Genomic DNA, 23,842 nt, shown 5'->3' on the forward strand with positions numbered 1-23,842 from the left:
CTACGGGAGAAAGGAGCGCCCTGATGGCATGAGCACGGCGCGGCGGGGCCTCATGGCCTCAGTAGCCAGGACACTTCCTTGATGTTTCCCAGCGACGCTGCTGCGTGCCCAGAAAGCCGTTTGATTCCCGGCTACCTTGATGATACCGGCCTTCTTGACGGCAGCGATCGGTCCTGCTCTCTCCGGGGGCGCGGAGGCATCCCGAGGCCGCCCTCCTCGCCGGGTTGGCCCGGTGCGGGGCTGCGCGGAGCCGCCGGGGCACTGCCCCGAGCGCTCCGGGGGCGGCACCGGCCGCCGCCCCGGCCTATCACAGCCGCGGGAAGCGGGGGAGGGGGGGCACCGCCAATCGGAGCCCGGCTCGCCCCTCGCCGCCGCGCGGTTGGCCGAAGTGTGGAGGGTGGTGCCTCGAGGGCGGGCCGGACGCTCGGGAGCCAACGGGGAGGGAGCGCGGGGGCGCGGCCTTGTGAGTGCTGCGCGCCTGCCCCAGTGAGCGCCGGGGCCGGGCGGGGCCGCGCGTGCCAATGGGGCGGCGGGGGGGGCGGGAGCGCCGCGCCGGGACGTCGAGGTGCCGGAGGGGAGAGGCGGCGTCGGGATAAAGCCGGCGGGGGATGCCGGTGGCGCGCGTCGCTCACTGGGTACCGCCAGGGTCGCTCTGAAGTGTCGGGGGGACCGCCGCCGCGCTGAGGTAGGCGGCGGCGCCCGGAGCTGCGGCAGCTTCCACCGGCGGGAGAGGTGAGGCGGCGGCGCAGCCGGGATCCGGTCGTGGCTGATCGGAGGGAGGAGGGGACGCCTGGCCCCGACGGGAACGGAGCCCGCGGGCTGTGCTGTGCGGTCCCTGGCGCTGGCCCGGCCCCGGTCCTCGCCGCTTTGTTTACGGTGGGGCGGGGAGGGGAGGGACGGGAGGGAGGGCAGCGTGTGGTCGGGCGGCCCTGCCCGCCGTCGCCGCGGGGGCATGAGTAGGGCGGAGACGGAGCAGGGGTCGGCGGTGCTGCGTGCGCCCGGCCGCCCCCCACCTGAGCTCCGGACCTCCTGCCCCGGGGAGACGGAGCCTCCCCGATCCCCTTCGCGGCCCGCGCTGTCTCCTTCCGCCCCTTCCTCCCCGGCCGCGGCCCCACCCGTGCGTGCCCAGCCTTTTCAGCCGGCGGCCCCCGGAGCCTCCGGGGTAGGAGCGGCGCTCGTACAGCCCCGCGGGCCGAGCGTGAAGCGGCGGCCGCCGCCGGGCTGCTGCCGCCCCACACCCGTCTGGCCGGCTCCGGCCGCCCCCCGGGACAGCGGGGCCGCGCAGCCGCCGGGCAGACACCGCCGCAGGGGATGGCGGGGCTGGGAGCGGGCCAGGCCGGCCGGGAATGGCGGGACGGAACGGGGAGGGTGGCACGGAGCCGGGCTTTGTTCCCGGCCCCGCCCCGCCTGGGGGTGCCCGGGGGCTCCGGCGGAGAAACGCGCGTCCCGGCTCCTGGTGCGGAGGGCGGTGCGGGCGAGCAGCGACACCCCCGGCCGCCCGTGCCGCCCTCCGCGCAGCTGGCCCGCTCCCCCGCCTTCGGGTGAAACTTGGGAGACTTGAGCGGCAAAGTAGGAGACGTGTGTGCGCTTGGTGTGCAGCGCCTCGCTGATGGAGTCGCTCTGAGGTGCTCTTAGGACCAAGTTTGGCTTCCACAGTTTTTACAGCCTCAGATGGGCGTGCTTGTATAGCTGTAAGTATTGTAGGGGCTTCATTAGTTTTCCTCTCTCCACTTTCATGTGTATTTTGGTAATGTGATAATTTTTGTTACTCAGTGGACAGTTCAGTTTGTGTCTTGACCAGAAATCGCTGTCTGACGATCAGGTAGCTCTCGCTAAAACGTCCTAAGGATCAGAAGGAAAACATAAAAAAAAATCCCTGAAAACCCAACAAACCTCAAATATTTTGGTGGTCACTCATACTGAGGGAATTGCAAAAGCAGTTTGCTAATATGATCTTGAGGAATAGTAAGGCAATTTAGAGATGAGGCAGCAAGAGTGTAACCTGGACTTCCTTCAGAATTACAAATCTCAAATGGACATTAGGAAAGACATATACTAAACCAGAAAACTAATTCTTTACTCCTTTGTGCACTGCATATCTCCCAGCTGCAGACTTCATGGCGTGTATAGAGTATTATGAGAAAGGTGATTTGCTGATTGAGGGTTGAGCAAAGTGAAATTTACTGTAGTTTCTTAAGAAGTATTTCCTCACCATGTCATTTCCTCAGTAGGCTGTTTCAGTCACTTTGCTTCTGTGTTGTTACTGTCATGCTGGGGATATGTACCAAATACTTCAGAATCTGTGTGGAAGATCGCACACCAAGGGCTGTAAAACCACGCTGATTCTTATCTTGTGACACTATCTCAGGAAGGAAACAAGCCACTCTGTAAAAATTGTGTTGCAGGTTTAGTAAGTCACGTATTTAAAGATGAGAACAACATTTTCAGTGTCAAAAGCTTCCTTTATCTGTGGTTTGTAGAGGTTCTTAGTGGTACTTGATGGCGGTTGTTTCCTGTAGACAGCCAACTTCCCTGGGCAAATTGCTGCTGTGAATGACTCCTTATTTATATTCCAAAATTGATTTGGGTAAAGTCTGTGCTGACTTCTCTGGAAGTGGTTTCCTTGGAGCAGAGTGGTGGTATGTTGCTGTGGGATGTTGTAGAACATTGTTGCTGAGCTTCATTTCAAAAGAAAAGTTGTTTAATTCTTCTGTGGGGTTAGTTAAGGTAAAGTTGGAAAATTCAACTAATTCTCTTTCTGTTTGACTGGCCTAAGTGAAGCAAAGCATGGTGATAGCTGGTTTTCGTGTAATAGCGTAATACTTTTAAGAAGGGAAGTTTTAGGTTGTAGAGGCTAAGGCAAAAAGTAGAACTGTTCATTTTTCATGTTACTGTATTAGTGCTTTGCAGAGTCATCCTGCTAGGCTTCAACAGCTCAAGAGTGGTCCTCATATATTTATTTCACTGTGAGTGCTTGTCTTTCTAATTTGGGGTGATAAAATTAATTGGCATGCTGAAAGTTTTTGCGAATACAGTTGAGATCATGCTGTCTGTATTTACTTTTTCTAAGAACTTAAGAAGATTATAATTCCCTTCAGTGGCTATGCATCAAGGAAAACAACTTGAAAAACAGTGTGTTCCATATCAGGCAGGAGTTGCCTATTTTATATCTAGCTTTGTATTTAAGGGGGTTTTGTCTTCACCATCTTGCCAGGTGAAGACTACTTCATTATTGCATAAAGGACCAAAGGACAAGTTTAGATTTTTTGTCTGAGCTCCTTAAAACATGTGAAGGCAAACTTTTCACTTCAGTGGTCTTACATTATACAGAACATAGGTATATAATGTGCTCCTTCTAGCTTAGAGTGCCATGAGTTTTTAGCAGTTTTTGCCTACATTTAAGCCTTAGTTTTAAAGAAACTATAGGTATTGTGCAGATAATGTCAGAGGAAGGAGCTGTGTGTGCATGTGGGCTATGTGAGTTACTGTGAGAAAAACGAGGATAATATATCTGGGTTTGTGACCCTGTACCTGTGGTTACTGACCTGCCTTACCAGCAGAAAATGTGATGTTGCTTATCCTCAGTGGGGAGGCAGCTGGCCTAGCACACGGCCTGGCTGTGGCTTGCTGCTTTGTGCAGCTTCTGCGTGCTCGCACCCAAACAACTTTCAGCCTTTACAACTCTTGTATCTGTAATAATCCTCCCAGGAATCACAGTGGGCTGGAGAAGTGTTGCAATGTTAGAAGGTTTCTGAATTCAGCATTATTCTTGTCTGGTCTTGCTCTAAATCCTGATGAACTCCAGTAATAGATGCTAGCCAGACTGACTCAGCTAGGGTTGCTTCTGCCTTTCTATATTCAACTAAAAGAGCAGTTCTTTCTGGTATATAGCTTGCTTATCCTCAGTGCTCGACATTTAATTGTCTGAGTATCTGTGTACTGCCATATAGCTCTGTCTCTTCTAAGACTTTTGTTGTCCTCCCTTTCCTTCCTTCCCCTCCCCCAAATCTATTATAATCCTAATTCCCTCTGACATGAGCACCTCCCAGGAAGAATGACTGAATACAGTCTCAAACAGCAAGTGTCCAATACCATCACGGAAAGATATCAAAAAGGAAAAAAAAAAATCCCCTTGAGCTAGTTGAACAACAGTGCTTGCTCTGGACATGGCTTCAGTTTTGAGGGATTTTTGTATTTATCCCTAGTTTTTCCTAGTGATTTATGTTTGCATGCAAAAATAGAAGAGGAACAAGTATTAAAAACAAAACCAAACCAAATTTCTGAAGTTGAGTTTGAGGTTCTCTGAAATGTCTGTATATTTGATCTGGTGCAAGGAGCTGGTGTCCTAATGCCATTGCTGTAAGCTTTGGGGTTTTATTGGTTTGTTCTTTACATGAATATTCTTGCCCTTGTCACCAGAAGCAACGTCAATTGTTTTTGTGGTTAGTGACAATATTCAAAGCTGAGCTGCATGGAATTTGCACAGACCTAGATACAGAAGGACCTTTCTTCCATCATTCCAGCTGCTGCTTTGGCTGCTGGTCCATACAGGTGTAAGAGAACATTACTTTTCAAGAGCTGGGGCTGGCCTAGCCTGAAATAGCTACAGACAGGAGTGTCTAGCAGTAGGCTTGGGACTGTTGACATGCCACTTGAATAGTGCAGGTGGTCACTTTGGAATTAACATGGTGACCTATTTTCTTCTTCTTCCCTGTATTCCAGAAAGTGGGAGAAGACTCTTGGCCTGGACCTTTTCCCCCCCTCTCTTCTTAGATTTTTTTTTTTTAAGTGAAGTTGCATGAGATGGTCATGATAATAAAACAAGCTTTGTGTGTTTTGTCAGCTAACTATTGGAAGGCTGCTTCAAAACTAAATAACTGATACTTGGGGAATATTTACAATTGCATGTTAAAGCAGTTTGTCAGTGGCAGTTGCCAATGTTATTTTTCATCTGAGGTAGCAATTTTTTCTTTTTAGTGTTTGTTTCCCCTTATCTTTAGTGTGTTTCTAGAGAGTAATGGTATAATTTTGGTAAACCAGATCAACCAGACTCTCTCTTGTTCAGGTGAGATTTCTTGTTCACCTTATCATACTAAAATGCTGTAATTGCCTTCTTCATATATTATTTAGTCTTTTTACCATGCATTGGCCAGATTTCTATAAGGTATTCCAGGGAAGGTTCCAGTGGGACTTATAAAGGTTTCTTTAATACTCTGGTGGGTGTATCTTGCTGGTAAACCTTAAGGATCCTGTTTTCTTTCCATAGGCCTCTCAAGTTTTCTCTGTCTTCATAAACTGCAGCTTATAACCGACAATATTACTGCTCAAGTATGTTCCGTTAAGGGGGGAAGAGCATCTGTGGGTTAAATGCAGCTTTAGTGAGTATCACTTTTGCCAACAGTCCTTGGGCCTACTATAGTTTGGGTCCCAGTGGGTATGATGTTAGTTATACTTGTGCAGAGAGTATTCAAGGAGCTCAAAGATACCCCAGCAGCATGCAAGTAAGCAAGGGAGATTTTTAGCAAATAGAACGGTGTGTGCTAAAAAGATCCTTGTGAAGTTATGGGTAAGACCTGCCTTGCCATATGCAATCCCATTTGCTTAGCCTTTCACAGACTTCCTGCTGTTGAACTTTCACTGCTGGTTTTTTGTAGTAGTCTCAAGGACAATAATTGTGTAGGTTTTACCAGCCCTATGCAGTTAAGTTTGTTTGTTTAGAGTAACTGAATATAATGTTGGATATGTTTATAAAATAAGAGCTGGAGAGAGCATAAAAACTACAAATAGAGATAGTTTTGTTGCACTCGATCCTGAAGATAAGGCTCTAGTAATTCAGTGTGGGAGACTGTTAAAAGAGATTTTTTTCAAAGTGAAGGAATAAGGCTTGGGAATGATCTAATAAAATGAGACCTCAGGAATTTGCATTTCAAGTTGAAATTGCAAAGAGTGACTTTCTTTCTCCATTGGTGTTGTCCATTTTGCAAAATAAAGAAGCATCTTCTTTTGTAAATGCCATGTCCTAAAGAGGACTTGGAACTAAGAGTAGACCTGGACAAAGGCTGATTCTCTTTAAAGGCATTGGCATAGGAGATAGCTGAAGTGTTCCTAGCAATTTTTATCTGTTTTTTGTGAGAGTAGTCCTTATCAACACCACTTCTGCTCTTGTGCTAAATCAAAAAGAACTGCTGGGGTTGTGGCAGCTGGACATACTGACATTGACAGAATTTTCTTGATTTTTAATTGAACTAATCTAATCTGCCGGTAATGCTGATTACGTTAAAAAAAAAATTGCTGTAAGCAAAAATGCTGAGATTTCTACCTCTGTAGACATCATCCAAAACCAATGTCATCCAAAAAGCTGAAGAATTACTGCCCTGTGCTCTGTGACTGCTGACTGGCCTGTTTCTTTTCTGGCACAGGGTGATGAGCAGTCACTGGTCCCATGGTGGCTGGGGGTGTGACTCAGGGGGCTCCTGGATACCCCACCTCAGCCCATAAAGAGAAAGGAGTTGCAAATGAGTGCTCTTATTCTTTGCAGGAGTGGCAGTATGTGTAGGTCTCCCTGACATCTTCACTTGGATATGGCAAACCTGGTACTGTGTTTCTTGACACAGAAATCATGGAGATTGTGCCCCATTCCCTCTGTTTCTTCAGCTGAGACCCTACCACTGCCACCCTGTTTAAAATTACTTTGGTGGTAGATGTTGCATATAAAATTGGAGATCAGAGCTGTCTTTTCACATGGAGTTGATACATGTGTTTTGGTATATTTATATGTATTTACATGCATGTACCTGCAGAACTGATAGGCGAATAGCTGGGGAGGGTGAGAGTGGTAGATAGTAAGTGTGGGAAAAGCAAGCTGGGTAAACAGAAGTTCAAAAGAAATAGAACAAGCTTTTGGTGCAGGAAACGCAGAGTTTTTACCTACACATTTCTTTAACACTTTTGTATAGTTTTGGGCCTTTGCTGTGTTAGGGCAAAAACAAATCTTATTTCAAAGCATTTATGAACACTTCTTTTCCTGTAAGTCATGATCAGGCTATGATATTATAGTCTGTAATTCAAAATCTGTAAACAAACCATTAGGCACAGATTGTACTTGTATTTTTGTGGTGCTGAGATAAATTGTGTGCAACTGATTTGATCCAGTTGGGAACCCAACCTTGTATCTTCTGGGAGAGTATCTAAAGAAGGTATTGCATAGTGCATTCCATGTTACGCCATAGTGCGAGTTGTTCTCTCATCTTGCCTTTTTAAATTAAGAATAAATGGTTCCACTTTCAACTTACGTCCTAGTCTCCATAATTTGAAAGTAGCTTTTATTGCATGTTCCCATCAAACCATATCCAGTATATAAAACTCTTACATATAACTTAGGTAGTTTAAGGGCATAAAATCTTTGTGGCTGTAGCTCAGTGATACAAATGTTCCAAGTTTAAGAACTGATATATGTTAGGGACACAAGACATTCTGAATTTTGCAGGTGGCTGTTTGAAAACTACTATGTGATTATTATGGGAAGACTAGAATGCAGCAGAGAGAGAGAAATCACCAGGGCTTTCTTAATGGTTTGTGCCTGGAAACAAGAAGAATAATTCAGCTACTTTAATGTTTGTTATTGTTATGCTGGAGAATGCAGACTGGCCTCATTTGAGCTTTTTTTAAAGTGAAAAAGCAAGTTCGTATCTCACCCTGTGTAAATATAGACTCTGTGAACTTACAGTTTAAGAAAAAAGAATGGGTTGAGATGGTCTGCAGGTACAACAAAGTCCCCATTCTGATCACTGCAGTTCAAAAGCAGTTAGCACTGCTGCTTTTTATGCAGTATTTGTATTCAATTTCCAGAGGCCAGAGATAATTGCACTAGGTTGGGATATATCAATTAAAATGTTTTTCTGCAACTGCTTGAGTGGCTAAGAAATCTGCTACCTGATGTTATACTTGCTATATTGTACATTATTGATGTTCTGCTTCGTTGTTGTCTGGTCAGCATATTGGAAGAACTACTGGTGTTCTATATACAGGACTTTAGTTTAACCTCTGTTGAAGATGCTTTGAGGGGAGGAAGTGGGGAAAGCAGCTTCCTGCTTTGGTCGAGGGAGTAAAGTGGTGAGGTGTTTTTTTGGTGTGGGTGGGGCAGTGGGGAGGTGTTATTTATTTAATTAATATAGACCTTGGTACTGAATGTGCATAAAGTTCATGTTGGTTCCCCCTAATGTTATGTCATAACTAACAAAAATTGCCACATTTTTCTTTGTATAGATACAGTAGCAGAACTGGTCAGCGTTTTATAGTTTTTGGTGCTTTTAAAAAAAGAGAATGTATTTTGAGCCTTAACAATCTGTTAACGGAAGAAATGTTCTACGTAAGATGTTGATATTTTATCATTCCTTAATTTCAAGTGCTTGAACCCTGCTAGATGCTGATCACTAAAAGCTGATTGAATAAAAAGGGATTGTTGACTTTGGTTTGAGATACTTTCAAAAATAGGAAATTGCCAAAGGCATTTTGAAGGTGTGATGTAAGGTCCTGTTCTTTGGATCTAATTTATTTAGTTTCAAACTCATTTTTAGTTTAGCTGTGCTTGCAATTTAATTTGTAAAAAGGAAAAAAAGGAGTTTAGTTTCGAAAGCCATTTAGCTTTTTTTTTTTTTTTCATTTCTCAGTTGTTGCTTTAGTGGTGGTGCAGAAGTCAGAGTTTAAAGGTTCTTGCCTACAAGGCACACTCATGGAAGTTCTCACTTTTCCTGTGGCTGAAACTTTGTTAATCTAGATGATGATGAGCAGTGGCATTCAGATGAGTGCACTGTTGTGCTTTACTGTTGAGGGCCGCGGTGCATCTGAGGAGAAGATGATGGTTGTTGCTCTTGATTAGGGTCTGCTCTTTTCCCTTCTGAGCATATATGAAATAAGAAGGCACAGGTGGTGATACATTCTAGGGGACATAAGATTAGGCAAGCTGGGGTCTTACTCATTCCTTCTCTTGGAAATACTTGTGTTCCAGCACAAATTTTTAAATACTATATGGACTTAGTTTTAGCTGTTCTCCTGATGGAAGCAGCATTTCTTTAAGTTAGTCTGAACATCTGAATGACTTAGAATTTCTCATGCTAAGTGGAAAGAACTGTAATTTCTTGGTCCTCTGCAGATGACTTCCAGATTGAACACTTGCGGAGAAAGTATTCTTCTGCTGGAGTTTCTTGAAAAGCAGCAGAGAAATACTTTCTCTCCAATTGCTGGTTCAAATTAATGGTGTAATAGAAGATAGTTAAGGTCATTTTTTGGGGGGCCCAAAATATTTGATTCTGTACTACAGCTGAGGAAACACTCCTCTAATCAGAAAACAACAGGGATAAAGGGGCAATCAGAGGGCATTAGCACCTTGGAAAGATATAACTGCATCACTCATTTCTGAAGGCAGTGGATTCCTTGTCTTGTGGCACTAGTAAAGGCAATTTTTCTAAAGAGAATAATCTGAGAATCTGAAAAGGTCTTAGCCTAGATGGAAATATCCATTCTGCTGTGGTAAAAAACACAGTGAGTTTTGGCATACTCCTAATTCTTTGAAATGAGACTCCAAAAGATAAAAAGTTATGGTAAGGATTGAAAGAACAGGCAGGGTTTGTGGCCCTGGCGCGGTGGATATGATTTGGGATTCACTTACTTAGTCCCTTTTCATGATAACTAAGGAAAAGAGAATTCAAATAACCCATTTTAAGTTTGAGTTATCATGGTCAAATTATTACACATTTAGTACCAAGCCCTTAAATTTATCTTGCAAATCCTTCTTCACTACAAATGGGACTATTTTCAATTGAACTTCTTCAGTTTGTAAATGAAGAACTATTTGTAATTCTTGGAAGAAGAAAGTGTTGAACCAGTAAAACACATGTAGTTCTCAGGTGCAGGTGGTTGGCTATATTCCAAAGTTTTGTTATGATTTAGGCAGTTTTTTCTTCTTGCCCCATGAATCCTTTTAGGTGAACTTGATATGCCTTATGAGTGTTATCTCATTTCCATATCGGTTATGTAAAGGCTACATTAACTTCATACCAATGATCTATGCATCTTCCAGTTGCAATATTTGTATTCAATGAACTTCTCCCTGCCCAAGCCCCCCAAAGGTTTGGTTTTTGTAGTGGTGACCCTGTGTCTCTCCTGTTTACAACTTTTGTGGTTCCTCACAGTTAATTGATCAGCAGCCACCCAGCCTTGCTGGTTGTGTGGATTGTGGAGTGGGAAAAAGCTGGTTTTCAGTAAGGAGATGGCTGGTGAAATTGGGAGAATATTGCATGACTACTGTGTTCTTGACAGCATTTAGTAACACTCAATTCATTATGTACCATTTCTGGTTTGTGGTGTTGATTATTGTTATACACTATTTATATACTTAAAACTTTTAGAGGAAGCAAAAGAACAAAGTTGTTACTAAAAATTTTCAGTTGATACACAGTGTGCTAAGCATCAGTAAGGAAATAGAGTAGATTTGAATATAAGGAGCCTGGGAAATTTCATTCCCCCTTTTTATTCTTACGACATCCAATTTTATGGACTAATTAGCTTAAAAGTGGCTTCTGTAATATTCAGGTGCTCTCAAGCTCTTCCTTTTGCTATTTCTGATGTCAGTCACCAGTATCACTTACTTGGGAGGACAGCAAGCCATAAGCTCAGTATAGTCTAGTAGTACATGCTGTTGCTGAGGAAGAGGTTGGGAGAACAAGGGAACTGGTCTGAAAGCTTTCCAATGAAAGCCATTGGAAAGCTTTCAGCCTTCTGCTATCATTTTCCCATGCTGTAGTGGAAAAAATGTGTAATTGGTCTGTAACAGGGAAGTCTTGTATATAGTCAATAGTTGTTTATAGTTAACAATGTTAACTATGGTTAACATTTATAGTTAACAATGTTGTTTTCTTGTTTTCATACCTCCTGTATGAGGGGTGGTGTAAGTTGACAAGAGGACTAGAGCTCCCCAGGGGTGGTGTGTTATCTTAGGAGTGCTTGTGACCGCAGGTTACTTACCTCTAGAAAAGGCTGAAGTTATGGGTCAGCCACAGGTTGGGTGACCATAGTGCCATTGTGTAAATGTTTGCCCCTAAACTTCAAGCTTCTTATAATTTTTCAAATTATGTAATGAAAACTGATATAGTGCATCTCTGCCTTTATTCTACCTGTAAAAGCAAAGAGTGTATTGAAGCCTGGTTAGGGTTTGTAGTGGGGAAAGACCACTTCTAGAAATATTAATATTTCTTTCTTTCTTTGGAAGTATCATCTTATTAAATCTTTTGGGCCAGTATTTGTGAAGAAGGCTCTAATTTAGTGTGTTGTGTATATCTTCTTAAATGAAGTTGCTGATACTTGGATTTCCAGCCACATTAGTATTACTCCCCATCCCTGAAGTTTTTGGAAGTGATCTGCTGTACCACCTCTCCTATGCTTAGCAATGTGTGCTGAATTGGAGCATGTTAATTGCTGCTCAAAAGTTAAAGTTGAGTTCTGTCTTGTATAGTAGCCAATATTATAGCAGCTGCTCTGTGAGTATAATACAACAGCTTGAAAATAATGCTTTGTGAACACCTCTCCTTCAAAAAAAAAAAAAAAGTTTATGTAAAGTTACATGTGCTGTTATTTGATCAGATATGAAGTTGGCTAAATTTTAGTTGTGTTTTCCAATTCAGTTTGTTAGAGGAGTTCTGAGTTATTTTAGATATGAAAATTTAGAGGTAGCATCAGTTTTCTTTGTACTATTTTTTGAACCTTATGATAAGAAACCTCTTGCATTTTCAACTTTACTATGTTTCTTTTTTTCATGTTCTGCTTCTTAACTTTTCATAAATCTTCTGTAGGGATGAACCCCAAACACTGAAACTACACCTGTGTGATACCTTTGACTTCAAATCTGATAAAGTATAGTTATATTTTAACTTGTCAGCTGCCATTAGGAAATGAAGTCAAATGAACCAGCAATATGCTGTAGATACTGTAGGTTTCACTGACATCTGTTGGAGACTTTTGGCCTTTTTGCTACCTTTACTGATGGTTTATTTTTCCTGTAGTCTGAGTTAATCTGATCACATTGATTCTGTAGTATACCTCAGGTTGTATTCAAATCCAGCTCTAGTTGTTCTTGAAGTTCTGGACAGCAGCTACAATATAAAATTCATTATTGCTCAGTGTGCGCAAAAAAACTTGAATACATTGCATGGGTTTTCCTGGGCTTCCCACCCTCTGGCCTCTTTCCAAATAGTCTGCTAGCTGAACTGACAGTGCCTTCCTAAAGCTTGGACAGTCAAGTCAGTTTTCAGCTTCACTTTATTTCCTTCCTTAAGCAGCTGGGCTGTTGGGTGCTGTTGCGGTGGGAGATTGAATCTGCTGTGGTAGAGAAGGAAGATGTGTTTGCTCTGAAGGCAGCAAGCAGAGAAGCCTCTAATCGGAATGGATTATGTACCTGTGAATGTATGTTTTGCTCGAGGTAGGGAGCTAAAATGTCAGCATATGCCAGGGTGGCTTCTGTCTGGGTATTCTGTCAATTCTGGGGAGGATAATAATGCATGGATTTGATTGTTCCCAGTGATTGTATTAGGGGAGGAGTTAAAGGACAGCTAACACACTCTCTTTCAAACTGGGGTTAATGTAAAGTTTGGCATGAACTGAAAGAAATTATTGCTTACCTTTAATAATAATAATAAAAAGAGCAAAAAGAAGAGCAAAAAGGGAATTGTACAGTTCATTGATGTAGGTAGGATGAAAGGTGATACATTTCTGCTGTGCAGAAGACAATGTTAACTTATCCTAATTGTCTGAAGAGGTGAAAGTGATGTGTATTTGATGCACTGCACTGTCAAATGCACAGACTGTGGAAAACAGTTGACATTTTTATTAGTGTTGCAAAATTTAATAGGTAAAGGTGACAGAATTTTGTCCATCTTTAAATGCTTCCCTTTGTAACTGGTCAAGTCGTTGGAACACGACTTCCTTTTCCAAGGAATTACATAATGCATTACCAATTTGTATATAAACATCAGGTTGCTTCCTATTTGCAAAAGTTTATCTAATTTTTTTGCTTGTCTCACAGTCCCACTTTTAAGCTCTCTTTTACATCTTAAAATCTTCAGGATGTGGCTTTTAACTTTTAGATTGCGCTTATATGGGTCTCTCTTTTGTATTTTTGGAAACACTAATTAAGAAGTGGAACAAATTGTACATAAAAGAATTGATGATGATCGAATAGTTCGCACATACTTAAAGGAAGCTACTACATTTGTGCTGCATCAGAGCACTGAAAATCATGTTGGATGTACAGGGTTTTTTACAAATTTTTCCTGGAAAGTTTTCAAGCTATGGAATTTAAAAATTCCAGGAATTTTTCAAGCTACAAATTTTAAAAAGAAGAAAAAAAAATCATCCCTATATAAACTAGATATTCCAGAGTGGTGGACTGCTGCTGCATGATGAGACTTGAGTTGTTAAAAGCAGTTGAAAGTGCTTGATCTGCCTTCAGGGTAAATTAAAAAATGCTAAAGTGCTTTCTTTGACTGTAGTTTGGCACTATAGAAGAACAAAAAGAAACTGCTGCTTAGGCGAGTTGTGGCAAGTATTTCAGCTGCATACAAACTTCTATTATGAAGGAATCTGCAGAAGTTCTCAAGGCTTTGTTAGGAAGACCCAGCTCTGAAGTATTGTTTTGTTTCTTTTTCTGACCACATCCTCCTGCTAACTGAGCAGATGAAAAAAAAAAAAACCAAAAAATCAGAAAAGAAATTAATAAAAGGAGTAATATGAAAAAATTGATTCAGAACTACTTGCATTTTAGAATGGTTAGATATGATTAATAAAAATATGGTTGTAACTAAAGTGCAATTAAAACCTTTTATGAGGAATTGATCCTTGTAGGATATGCTGAGCGTGGGAAACCAGATGTTATTTTGGTGTCAGTTTTAATTTTTCTCTTTCAAGGAGAAAAAATCATTAAGAATAATTAGCTTCTGAGCAGAACAGCACTTTTGAAGGCAAATGTTAACAAATAGATTTTTATAGTTTTAACCTTTCCGATGATAAATTTAGAATTCTAAAGCATTGGGAAATTGTTGACATCTCTGTTAAATATCTAAAGTTTGATTTTTTTTTTTTTCTCGTTTCTTTTTCAGAGTTCTATATTTCTTTTGTCTGTACTGTGTTTGGAGATCTTTCTCCTGTTTTTGGCTACATACCAGCCGACTCAAAGCTGTTTACATCTTTGTCTACTCTTACATCTCGAAGCACAACGTTGGACTCGTGGGGACGATGTCTTGATGGATCCAACCTAAGTGTGATAGCTCTCGTCAGTGGTTAACAATGGCTTCTAAGTGGTAAGGTCTTTCTCACAGTAGTGTCATAAGTAGATTTTCTTCTATCTCTTTCTGTTTTGCTTGTCTGTGTTGTACTGTTAAGACACCTTGAGCTGCTACTTCAGATATCAGTTGTCTGAGTAGAAGGCTGTACTGTGTTAAATCCATCAAGAATGTTTGTTTTGGTACAGTGTAGTAACTGATCATGGCCAAAAGTGAACGTCTGAGGAAGAGGGCAGGAACAGGGCAAATAGCCTCCCTGTCATCTGCGTCTTGGGGACTTCTGAAGCCAGGTGTGGTTTCTGTGCATTTAGTAATTCTCGAATTGTCTTGAATTAGGGTTTTTTTTGTGTAATTTCTGTAAGTTCGATATTCTCTCAAGTTTTCTTTGGCGAGCGTCAGTGCTCCGTGCGGATCGGAGCTGGTGGGAGCAGAGCCTTCGGGGCGCGCCCCCTTGTGGTGCAGCCGGGAACTGCAGCTCATTGGACAGGGCGGTCATGGAGCCGTGGAACGCTTTGGGCTGGCAGGACCTCTGGTTCCTCAGTCAGGGTTCTCTTTGCTAAGTCAGTGACATGTTCGGGTGCTCTTTGCTGTGCTGATTTGCATGTAAGGATTTTACCAGTAGGGAATGGACAGGCATTGATGCCAAGTACAGGGCAACTGTTGTCACTAAAGTACTTCCGAGCTGAAATGAGTATGGATAGATCCAACAAACATCTAAACTGTCCTTCAAAAATAATATAACACACTGCTTTTCTGCAGTCAAGTGGTAAAACTGACAGACCATGCTTTGTTTTGGTGTTTGAGAGCAGAGGGTACTTAGGTGTGACAGGACAAAAATATTGAAGTGCTGTTGTTGATAAACTATTTGCTATGTGGACTTTTGTATTCAAGAAAAATTTATTATTTATATATTCTGTAGTATTTTGTAGAATGTAATAGAATATTTTATGTTTTATTATTAACTAATTCATCAATAATTAGAATATTATATGTTGTATAATGTTTACTCGTAGCTCTCACTTTCCTTTATTTTTTATTGTTCTATATATTCTGTGCAGGAGAAGTATTAAAAAAACCAGAATTTGGATGCATGATAAGATGTGCCTTTGGAACATCTCCAGTATATCATGTACCCATGTTTGCTTCTGTTACTGTTTTTCATTTCTAGTGATGTAACATGCTGACCTGCTTAACTGTCTTTTGTTAGAATTTAATACCATAATTATTTTTGTACTGATGTATTCTTTCTCTCAAAGTATAATAAATATGTTGCTACAGAAATTTACCTTAAACATTGTATCTTGCTATTGCTCAAGGAAGGCAAGTACATAATCTTTGAACATTAGAATAGGAACTCCAAGTCAATCTTTTAAATGAAGCAGAAAAATGGAGGCAGAGGGTTGAGTACATTGGTATAATTTTTTACTGTAAGTTTTTCTTCTGTCCATGCTTATCCTGCTTGGGACAACTTTAGTTTTATCTAATTTAAAAAGTTTATAGTGCTTATGTGTGTTTCTACATTTCTATATGCTTCTATAGAAAATGTGCTCCAATTACAAACTTCAAATGTTCAAGTTTGAATTGTGTAGTTTTTCTTTATTGGGAACAAGGCTGTCCAGTACTGATCTAGTTTTTGGAATACTTCTCAGTAATTATTGTGGTTTTTATACTTACTGTGAAATGTTTTAAAAGCAATCAGGTTTTTAACAAATCAGGTTTAAAACAAATATTCTTAGTACTGGGTCAACAGCTTTTGTATCTATTGTCTTCTGTATTAAAAGCCCAGGGTGTTTTGTACAGGCAGTAAGTGTTACATGGGGTTCTTTTTGTTTTTCACTTCAGTGAGAAGTGGTCTTTCAGGGTCTATTTTCCTGTTGGAGAATGCAGAGAGAGTTTTATGCAAGTGCTTTCCTTTAAAAATGTGTGATAGAGAAAAATAATATAGATGGGAAAATGTGTTTCTACTTGCGTGGAAATGGGTATGGTTCAGGTTATGCTGCATAGTTTGGAAGATCTTGTGCAACATATCAGTACTTGGAACAAGCAAGAGGTTAGCAACAGGAAGCCTGACTGAAGATTGTAGAAGCTGTGGGGTAGACAATACCTTGATCTTCTCAGGAACTCCTAATGAGTTCAGGAAAGCATTGTATTCTTGCATGTGACCTCAAGATAAGAACAATTAAAACTTAATGCATAAATGGTAAAAATTTGGGGGCTTTTCTGTTAAGCAGAATATTACAGTATTCAGTCAGTGAACATAGCAGTTTTATGTTCAACTGCTGATGGATATATTTTGACAGATATTTGTATTTTTTTTTTCATTCTAATGCTAGATAATCAAAGCCAAACTCTGAAACTTCCCCTCAAATCATTCCCGGAAATTTGCAGCCTTCCAAAGAAAAAGCCCCACAACTTGCTCTGAAAGGATCTCCAGGCCCATTTAAAGCAAATAAATACAACCTAAGTGATTGAAAGAAAAGTGAAACTTTACCAGAAACTGACTGTTGTTTTTCATTTCTCAGGAAATAGCTAGGTGTGTCTAAAAGTGTGGAGATAACTGAAACTATTTACATTTTGACATTAAAAAAGGCAGTAAACCAAAACTATAAAAAGGTTAAATGGCTTTATTTTAAAGTATTTTTTATGCAAGATATTAGCTACAACAAGTTTGCACTGATATAGAGAGATTGTAGTGCAAAATTGTACATGGATTTGTCCTTGGTTGGGTTTTTTCTGTGAAATTATATTAGTTGAATGGAACCAAGGAAACCAGTAATGCCAAGTAGCTTAGGAATTAACTTTACAGTTAAGTGTAAGTTATATGAAGGATGGCCTCTTAAATACATTTTCAAAGTTTGAAATAGACATGGCAAGTTTATTCCTTTAAATATGTTAGGTCCTTACAAGTGGTAGTGCAAACTGCCAACAGACAGACATGATACACTGTTCTCTCCCTATGTGTGTGTTTTTCTAGGCTATGTTCTTTGCTCAAAGCTATGTGACAGTTGTAGTTCTAAACCAAAAAGACTTGCCATTTAAAAAAAATGCAGCATATACAGGGGAAGAAACAGGGTTTGTCTTCCCTACCCATGCAGGCTTTTGTGTGAAATTATGAGTATCCTGCTATTTGCCTAGCAGGTATAACATGGATGTCCAGTGCCTGCTAACTCTTGTGAGTTTAATGCACGTGTGTTAGTTTATACCTGTAGGCTGGATTTCTAGCTCTGCTGTTTTATTCTGCTTTCAGTTGTGTATCTTGTAACATAACTTTTCTTTTTTTAGGAGTAGATTTTTTTCATTGGGATACAACAAGCTATTACAAATAGTCTTAAAAATTTGTCTTCTCTAAGCATCAAGAAGAAACTTCCTGTACTTGGGTTTTTCTCCTAAATATTTGGGTATTCTTGTAGTTAGTCCATTTTCTTAGCAGATTTACTTCCACATGAAACAGTGATGTCAGGTCGAAATGAGGAAGTTGGTGAAAACAGTCATGTTTATTTGGTGCACGCTGGTGCTGTGCTCAATATGTTTTATGTGCTGTGTTCAGTATGGGTTGCATAGTTAACACCCTTAGTCTCAAGGAATATTAACATTTCTTGAAGAGCTCCAAACAGAGACCACTTTGCATCACTTGGACCACTCACTTTTTCAAAAGGCAAAACTTGCACCCTTTCTTATGCTGCTGGGTCTTTCCTGTTGAAACTCCTTTGGTGATGCCTCCAGTACCACTATCCAAGCAGGAAGGATAGTTTTGCTTTGTAGGTTCTTGTTTTGGTGAGGTGTCAGGTTTTTTTGCAGGGGAGTATTGCTGGGGTTTTTTGGGGGTTTTTTGTTGTTGTTGTTGTTGTGGTTTTTTTTTTTTTTTTTTTTTTTTGTGTGTCATTGTGGGAAATAGAGGCACAGAGAGCTCCCAAGGCCTCGAGCATACAAGCTCAGGGACAGAGATTGATACAATGTTTGACCTAAGACCTTGGAGAAGGCTTGAAGGTTTAGAACAGAAAAGTGAAACAGACACAAAGTAAGAATAAAGATTTGTAGTTTAAGCGGAAATATGTTTTAAGCAAGCAGAAATATGCCTCATGTAAGTGAATAAATATGTCAAGCAAGATAGTAGAAAATTTTAAAGTCTAGCAATAGAACTTGTTGCAGAGTTGGTAAAAAGTAGAAGATACAGCATTAAGTTTATGTAGAGTTACATGTTGGATAAAAAGAGATGCATTGCGGGAGAATCGTGTAAAACAATTAATGATTGGTTTATAAAGATGCTAGTGAGCTTTGTGGAAGTAGTTGATTGGAAAAGAAATATATAAAAGACATTGTAACTAGAATTAGAACAGCTTCTGATGTGATGGCATTGGATGTAACAACCTTACCATCTCACCCTTCCATGAGACTGATTTTGCGAGAAACCATTTTTTAATCGCCTCATCAGTTGACCCTGTCTACTCTGTATCCCGAACATGTCGTTCTGCCTGGTTAATGTTGTCCTGTGGCTGAACAGCTGGGAGAAAGCACAGGGTCTGTGTGCATTGGCACACAGATATGCCCATCCCATGGCAGTGTTTACCTAAAGAGGAGATCATAGAATCGTTTAGGTTGGAAAAGGCCTTTAAACCACCAAGGTTTGCAGTGTGAACTTCCACTTTGCTGGCACAAGAATGCTTCTGGCTGTGTCCTTTGCCAGCGTGGTTGTACCAATGGCCATATTGCCAGCGTGGCTGTTGAGGAATACGTTCCTCGCATGGCTCGCTGTGCAGCTCCAGGCTGAGCTGTGCGGAGCCAGGAGCCAGAGGCAAGAGGAAGTGAGTTGACGACCCTTTGCAGAACGAAGGGCATGGGGACCTGTGGTGCCAGCCAGGGCACCGGACACTCAGACAGGTGGCCCAGGACTCAGCTGGAACACCCCAGGCATCCCTGCACCTGCACTGTGAGGCTATAAATGCCCAGGGGTTCCTTTGCTCAGGGTCCCTCCTCCGAGGCACCACTTCCAGCTGTTATTTTGTGATTTAATTATTGTACCACGGTTAAATTATTTTGAAGATTTGGACGTCTGAAACTCTGCTGTGGGAACCCTGGGATAGAGCCTACCGGGAAACCTCGTCTGACTGTGAGTGTGGGGTGAGCAGCTGCGAAGGGGCCTTGATCCCAGCTCAGGTGGTGCCAGGCAGTGGCTCCTGGATGGGTGGACAGGGAGTTTGCTTAACAAGGTTGTATTTTGGAACACACGTTCCCACCGTGCTAAGCAGGCTCCCCTGGACTTGTTTCCTTCTGCGGGGGCCCGTGAAATCGGGCGCACTTCTCCTCTTTCGTGTGCCGGGCGGTCTGTGCGGCACCGACAGGTTAAAACCAGCCCGCTGTGAGGGCCGTGGGCCGGGCCGGGCGGAGGGGCGCGGTGCGGCCTCAGGCCGCGCGGGGGCGCTGCGGGCGCAGCCCTGCGGGAGCGGGGCCGGGGCTGCCCTGGGGAGCCGCGGAGTTCCCGGCCCGCGGCCGGTGGCACCGGCGGCACGGCGCTTCCCCGCCCTCCAGCGCCCGCCTGCCGCCTCACATACCAAAAAAACTGCCCCCTGTCCCACCGCAGGTAGGGCTGGGCTGGCGTTTCTCTGGCACAGTGGGGTAGTTCTAGAAACATTTCGTGTTGCAAAGCTGCAGGTTTGCAATGTGCGCTTGCTCGGAGAGACCTGTCAAATGCTGTGTTTGTGGTGGGCTATAGGCCCTCTAAACAGTCTTCCAAAATTGTACTTCCCAGTATCTTGTCTGCTTATAATTGTCTTTTACTATTATTATTGCTAATTCTAGGAATTCTCTGCACATGTGCATTCAAGTCACTTGCAAGTAGTTTTCTCTCACATAAATCTTTCTTTCATTGACCGTGTTTTATTTTTTCAGTGTTTCTCATTCTTGGGATGTTCCTCCATCAGCAGGTTCACCTGCTTCAGTGGAATTCCCACGTACGTGACTTTCTGTGCACCCCTGCCACACAGCTTGGCTATTTGTGCTCTGAAAGGTCTAATCCAAGGAGACAGTACTCTGGGAAGTGCTGTTGTGCTGTGATCATTCACTGGGTCTCCCACTGTTATAATTCTGCATGTTTCATGATCGGTTTGCAGTCCCTTCTGATGCAAAGTTCTGCTAATGTGGATTGCTGTTAGTGAGAGGTGCAGAGCTCACACATTATCTTGCCAGCTGGTGATACAAACATCAAGAATTGTGGCAGGCGAAGCCTGAATGACTTCAGCAGGCACTTCAGTGCAAAATCAGAGTCACCCTTTGAGTGTAACCGAAGTGGAGTACACGTGAAAAGACATCAAAGAACTTGCTGTAGTGCATATAACAGTTTTAAGAGCAAGTCTTCTATTTTTTAAATCTTTTTGTTTAGAGGTTCCAGAATAAGAATTAAAAATGCTTATTATTCTTATTCTGTTAAAATTTATTGAATAAGGCTTATCGTTGCCTGGTTTGGTTTTGTTTAAACATGAATTTAGGTGTAAGAATTATAAGACTTCTGATATGTTTTACACTGACAGATAATCTGTAAAACTTGCTTAGGTTGTATAGAACCCACAATTATACATTGCACTGTTTAACATGGTAAGAACAAATGTGAGGGAGGAGTATATGTGAAATGACATACCAGGTCAAAACCATAAATCCTGTATCTTGCCTTCATTTTTTATAAAATATTGTTTTCATAGAATGTAGTGAAGCATGAAAGTCCTGGAGTTAACCTCCAGCCATCCATGTACATATATGAATATATGTGTGTGTATCTCCAGCTATCTTTTGTAGAAAACATCTTGATGTTCTTTTCTTAAGAGTCAAAAGCTACTCTGAAGGAAAAAGCAGTCAAAAGCTTTTTGATACATCTGTTTTGTACAAGCTTTATTAGTTGATCAGGTTTAATCTTGAAATATGATCACGTGTCTGGAGGGTGGTTTTTATTGCTTGTATTTATGTGTCCTATTACTTGAAAGGCTATTGTTTTCTAATTTTGCAAAAAATATAGCTTCAACACCTAATTGTTTTTTGAATTCATGATTACCTCACATATGCCACATGTTGTGTAAAATGTCACACCATGTGCACCTAATGGTAAGTGGTATACTAGGTACTTGAACTTCGCATGTCTACTCCACCCTGAGTCCACACACATAACAAAACCTCCATAGCTTGGTTAAGAGCACTTTGATACCAAGTTTGAGCCTTTCAGAGAGTGTTTAAGATGGGTACAAAGTGAAATATCTGGTTGCCCCATCTGCAAACTCCAGTTTGGCAGGTGGATAGTTGGAAGCATTCTCAGTCTCGCAGAAGCATCTGAATTGCTCTCTATCTCCCAAATGCTAGGAACTCCAAAGTAGGTTTGTGGCAAGATTTCAAGGGCAAAAAAAGGAATTCTATAGAAAATAATGCTATTATGAATAAATGATGGCTTGAGCTTGTAATGACTCATGATCTGTTGTAATCACAAATTGTCTTTGTGGTATGTTTATTATTGTTCTGAAAATGCGTGAACCCACTTCTCTGTAATTTTTTTTTTTGTATTGTGGGTAAAACACTGTGAATGAAATCATTATAAGGAGACTTTTCTGCTTGATCTCCCTGCAGGAAGTGGTATTCTTGCAATATGTCTCTTGTGATAATGTCAGAATTTTGTATTCATTTTTAAGGAAAAAATTATGTAGATGTTTATATTCATTTACAAGGGGAATTTGGAGTAACCTGGATATCTGGGGGTTTTAGTGCAGAATTGAATAGAAAAGACATTTTCAGTCTATATAGAACTTGAAAAAATATCTTAGGAGTCAGCTTTAATGAACTTGTACCAACTTTTTCAATTTGTGGCATTCTGAACAACATACATGGCAATTGAGTGAGACTGACAACTTAATCCAATTGAGCAGCCCCTTGTCAGCATGTAACTGAAACTCTGAGACCTAAAACATGTTATGCTGCATACCTTTCATAGACCTTTTTTTTCCTTTTTAAGAGCTAAACAGTAGTGAATTTCAGATTAAATACCTGCTTTTGAGGAATGTATGGACATGTGCTATGCTTCATGTGTAGTTTGGATAGTTGTGTTGCATGCGTTCAGAAATGTGTTAGACACTGTGCTGCCTTCAGAAAAACAACAGAATCATGCAGGCTGCCACTGAGATGTTTGGAGTGAGTATTTAGTGTATTTCCTCTGAGCAGTGTCTACAGTCTTTAGTGGTAAATGAGGTAGGAGTATTGCCTAGTACAGTGTCTGTCTATCTCCACTCTAAGTATAGTAAATAAAAGAATACTTTAAATAAAACAATTATACGTATTCCCAATTGTAGAAAACGTTAAGGAACATTCTCCTTCTATGATAATCTATTTGTTTTGTCCTTGGACTTTCTGCTCCAAATGCAAGTCATCTTTCTGGCTTCTTTAAGCTAAATATAAAACAACATTTAAACTTCCCGAAATAAAACCAAAAAATTCAGCTAAACCAGGCATGTATGGAGAAGTAGCCCTAGGGACAAAGTGGATGTTTGGACAAGAGACAGGTTATTTCTGTACTAGTAGTTTTCTGGAAGGTGGTGCGAATATTTTAAGTGGTAAAAATAGCTCCAGAGTCCCTGCAAAACAGAACATAAATATAATAAAAGTTAGTTTTAGCCACTAACTACAAAAATACTATGTGAGAATATGAATGGTTATGTTATACACCAGCTTTAAAAACAAAGTGCCTAGACTTTCTGAATGATAAGTGTTATCTTTCAAATACAGAAGAACGCTCTCTGTGCACTTCATGACTATGAAGAGCTACTGAACTCTGTCAGATATGAGTTTGCAAATGTGTTGCAAATTTTCTTAGGGCTTAAAACTTTTGCAGTGCTAAATAGTGTCTCCTTGGCGTGCAGAGTTTAGCATGTGTTGGTTAATATATAGGCTTGGTGGTGTTTGGTTTTCTTATCAGTCCACACAGTTAAATGTCTTTAGAATCTGCCTTGGAGCAGCTGGCTGGCAGCTGACGCTGCTGTTGGCACCACCCAGGTTTAAACATGACATCACCAGAAGTCCACCTCTGTGCTCAAGGAAGTTGATGTGGGAGCCACGCTCTGTGAAGTGAAGCATAACTGCTGAGAACACAGAGGGCATGTAAAAATGGAATTCCTGAAAAAAATTGTTCCCACTGCTGCTTCTGGAGATGTTCTGGATGTTGGGAGTACAGCCCGTGAAAGCTCTCCAAGGCTGCTGAAGATGAGACGGGTCAGACTGTTTTCATTAGGACAGACAATAGATGAAGACGAGGAGACACACGTTTTACATCCTGATTACTGTAGGTATCCATGTCATCAACCTGGTGGAAACTGATTGCTGAGCTCTTTCTTCAGATCACGATTATTTTGTTAAATTGACAAATTTGATTATAAAAGGCCTTTTTATCAGAGTTCCTATGACTATGGTGTCTTGAGCTTTAGAACTACTTTATCACTGACGCATTATCATTTGTTAGTGACCTATATGGAAGCAATTTTTCAGGATTT

At 41.4% G+C, this 23,842-nt stretch overlaps 2 protein-coding genes across 11 annotated transcripts in view; one reads left to right on the plus strand and one right to left on the minus strand.

The window, feature by feature from the left end:
* On the minus strand, positions 1 to 954 carry LOC121335034 (basic proline-rich protein-like). Its single transcript, XM_041402795.1, has one exon. The coding sequence runs from the start codon at positions 952 to 954 to the stop codon at positions 1 to 3; it is 954 nt and encodes a 317-aa protein (XP_041258729.1).
* FRYL (FRY like transcription coactivator) overlaps positions 521 to 23,842 on the plus strand; it is a 158,027-nt gene continuing 134,705 nt past the window's right edge. For 5 of the 10 annotated variants that reach the window (XM_041403158.1, XM_041403165.1, XM_041403159.1 and 2 more), the window contains exon 1: positions 23,351 to 23,634. In XM_041403158.1, the coding sequence (XP_041259092.1) occupies positions 23,460 to 23,634 (175 nt within the window). In that variant the 5' untranslated portion in view covers positions 23,351 to 23,459. Of the gene's footprint in view, positions 733 to 14,147; positions 14,349 to 23,349; positions 23,635 to 23,842 lie in introns of those variants that run through there. The other 5 variants (XM_041403155.1, XM_041403156.1, XM_041403157.1 and 2 more) reach the window with 3 other exon arrangements.

This window comes from Onychostruthus taczanowskii, unplaced genomic scaffold (assembly GCF_017590055.1).
Source record: "Onychostruthus taczanowskii isolate IOZ18803 unplaced genomic scaffold, ASM1759005v1 scaffold2, whole genome shotgun sequence".
Taxonomy (NCBI): domain Eukaryota; kingdom Metazoa; phylum Chordata; class Aves; order Passeriformes; family Passeridae; genus Onychostruthus; species Onychostruthus taczanowskii.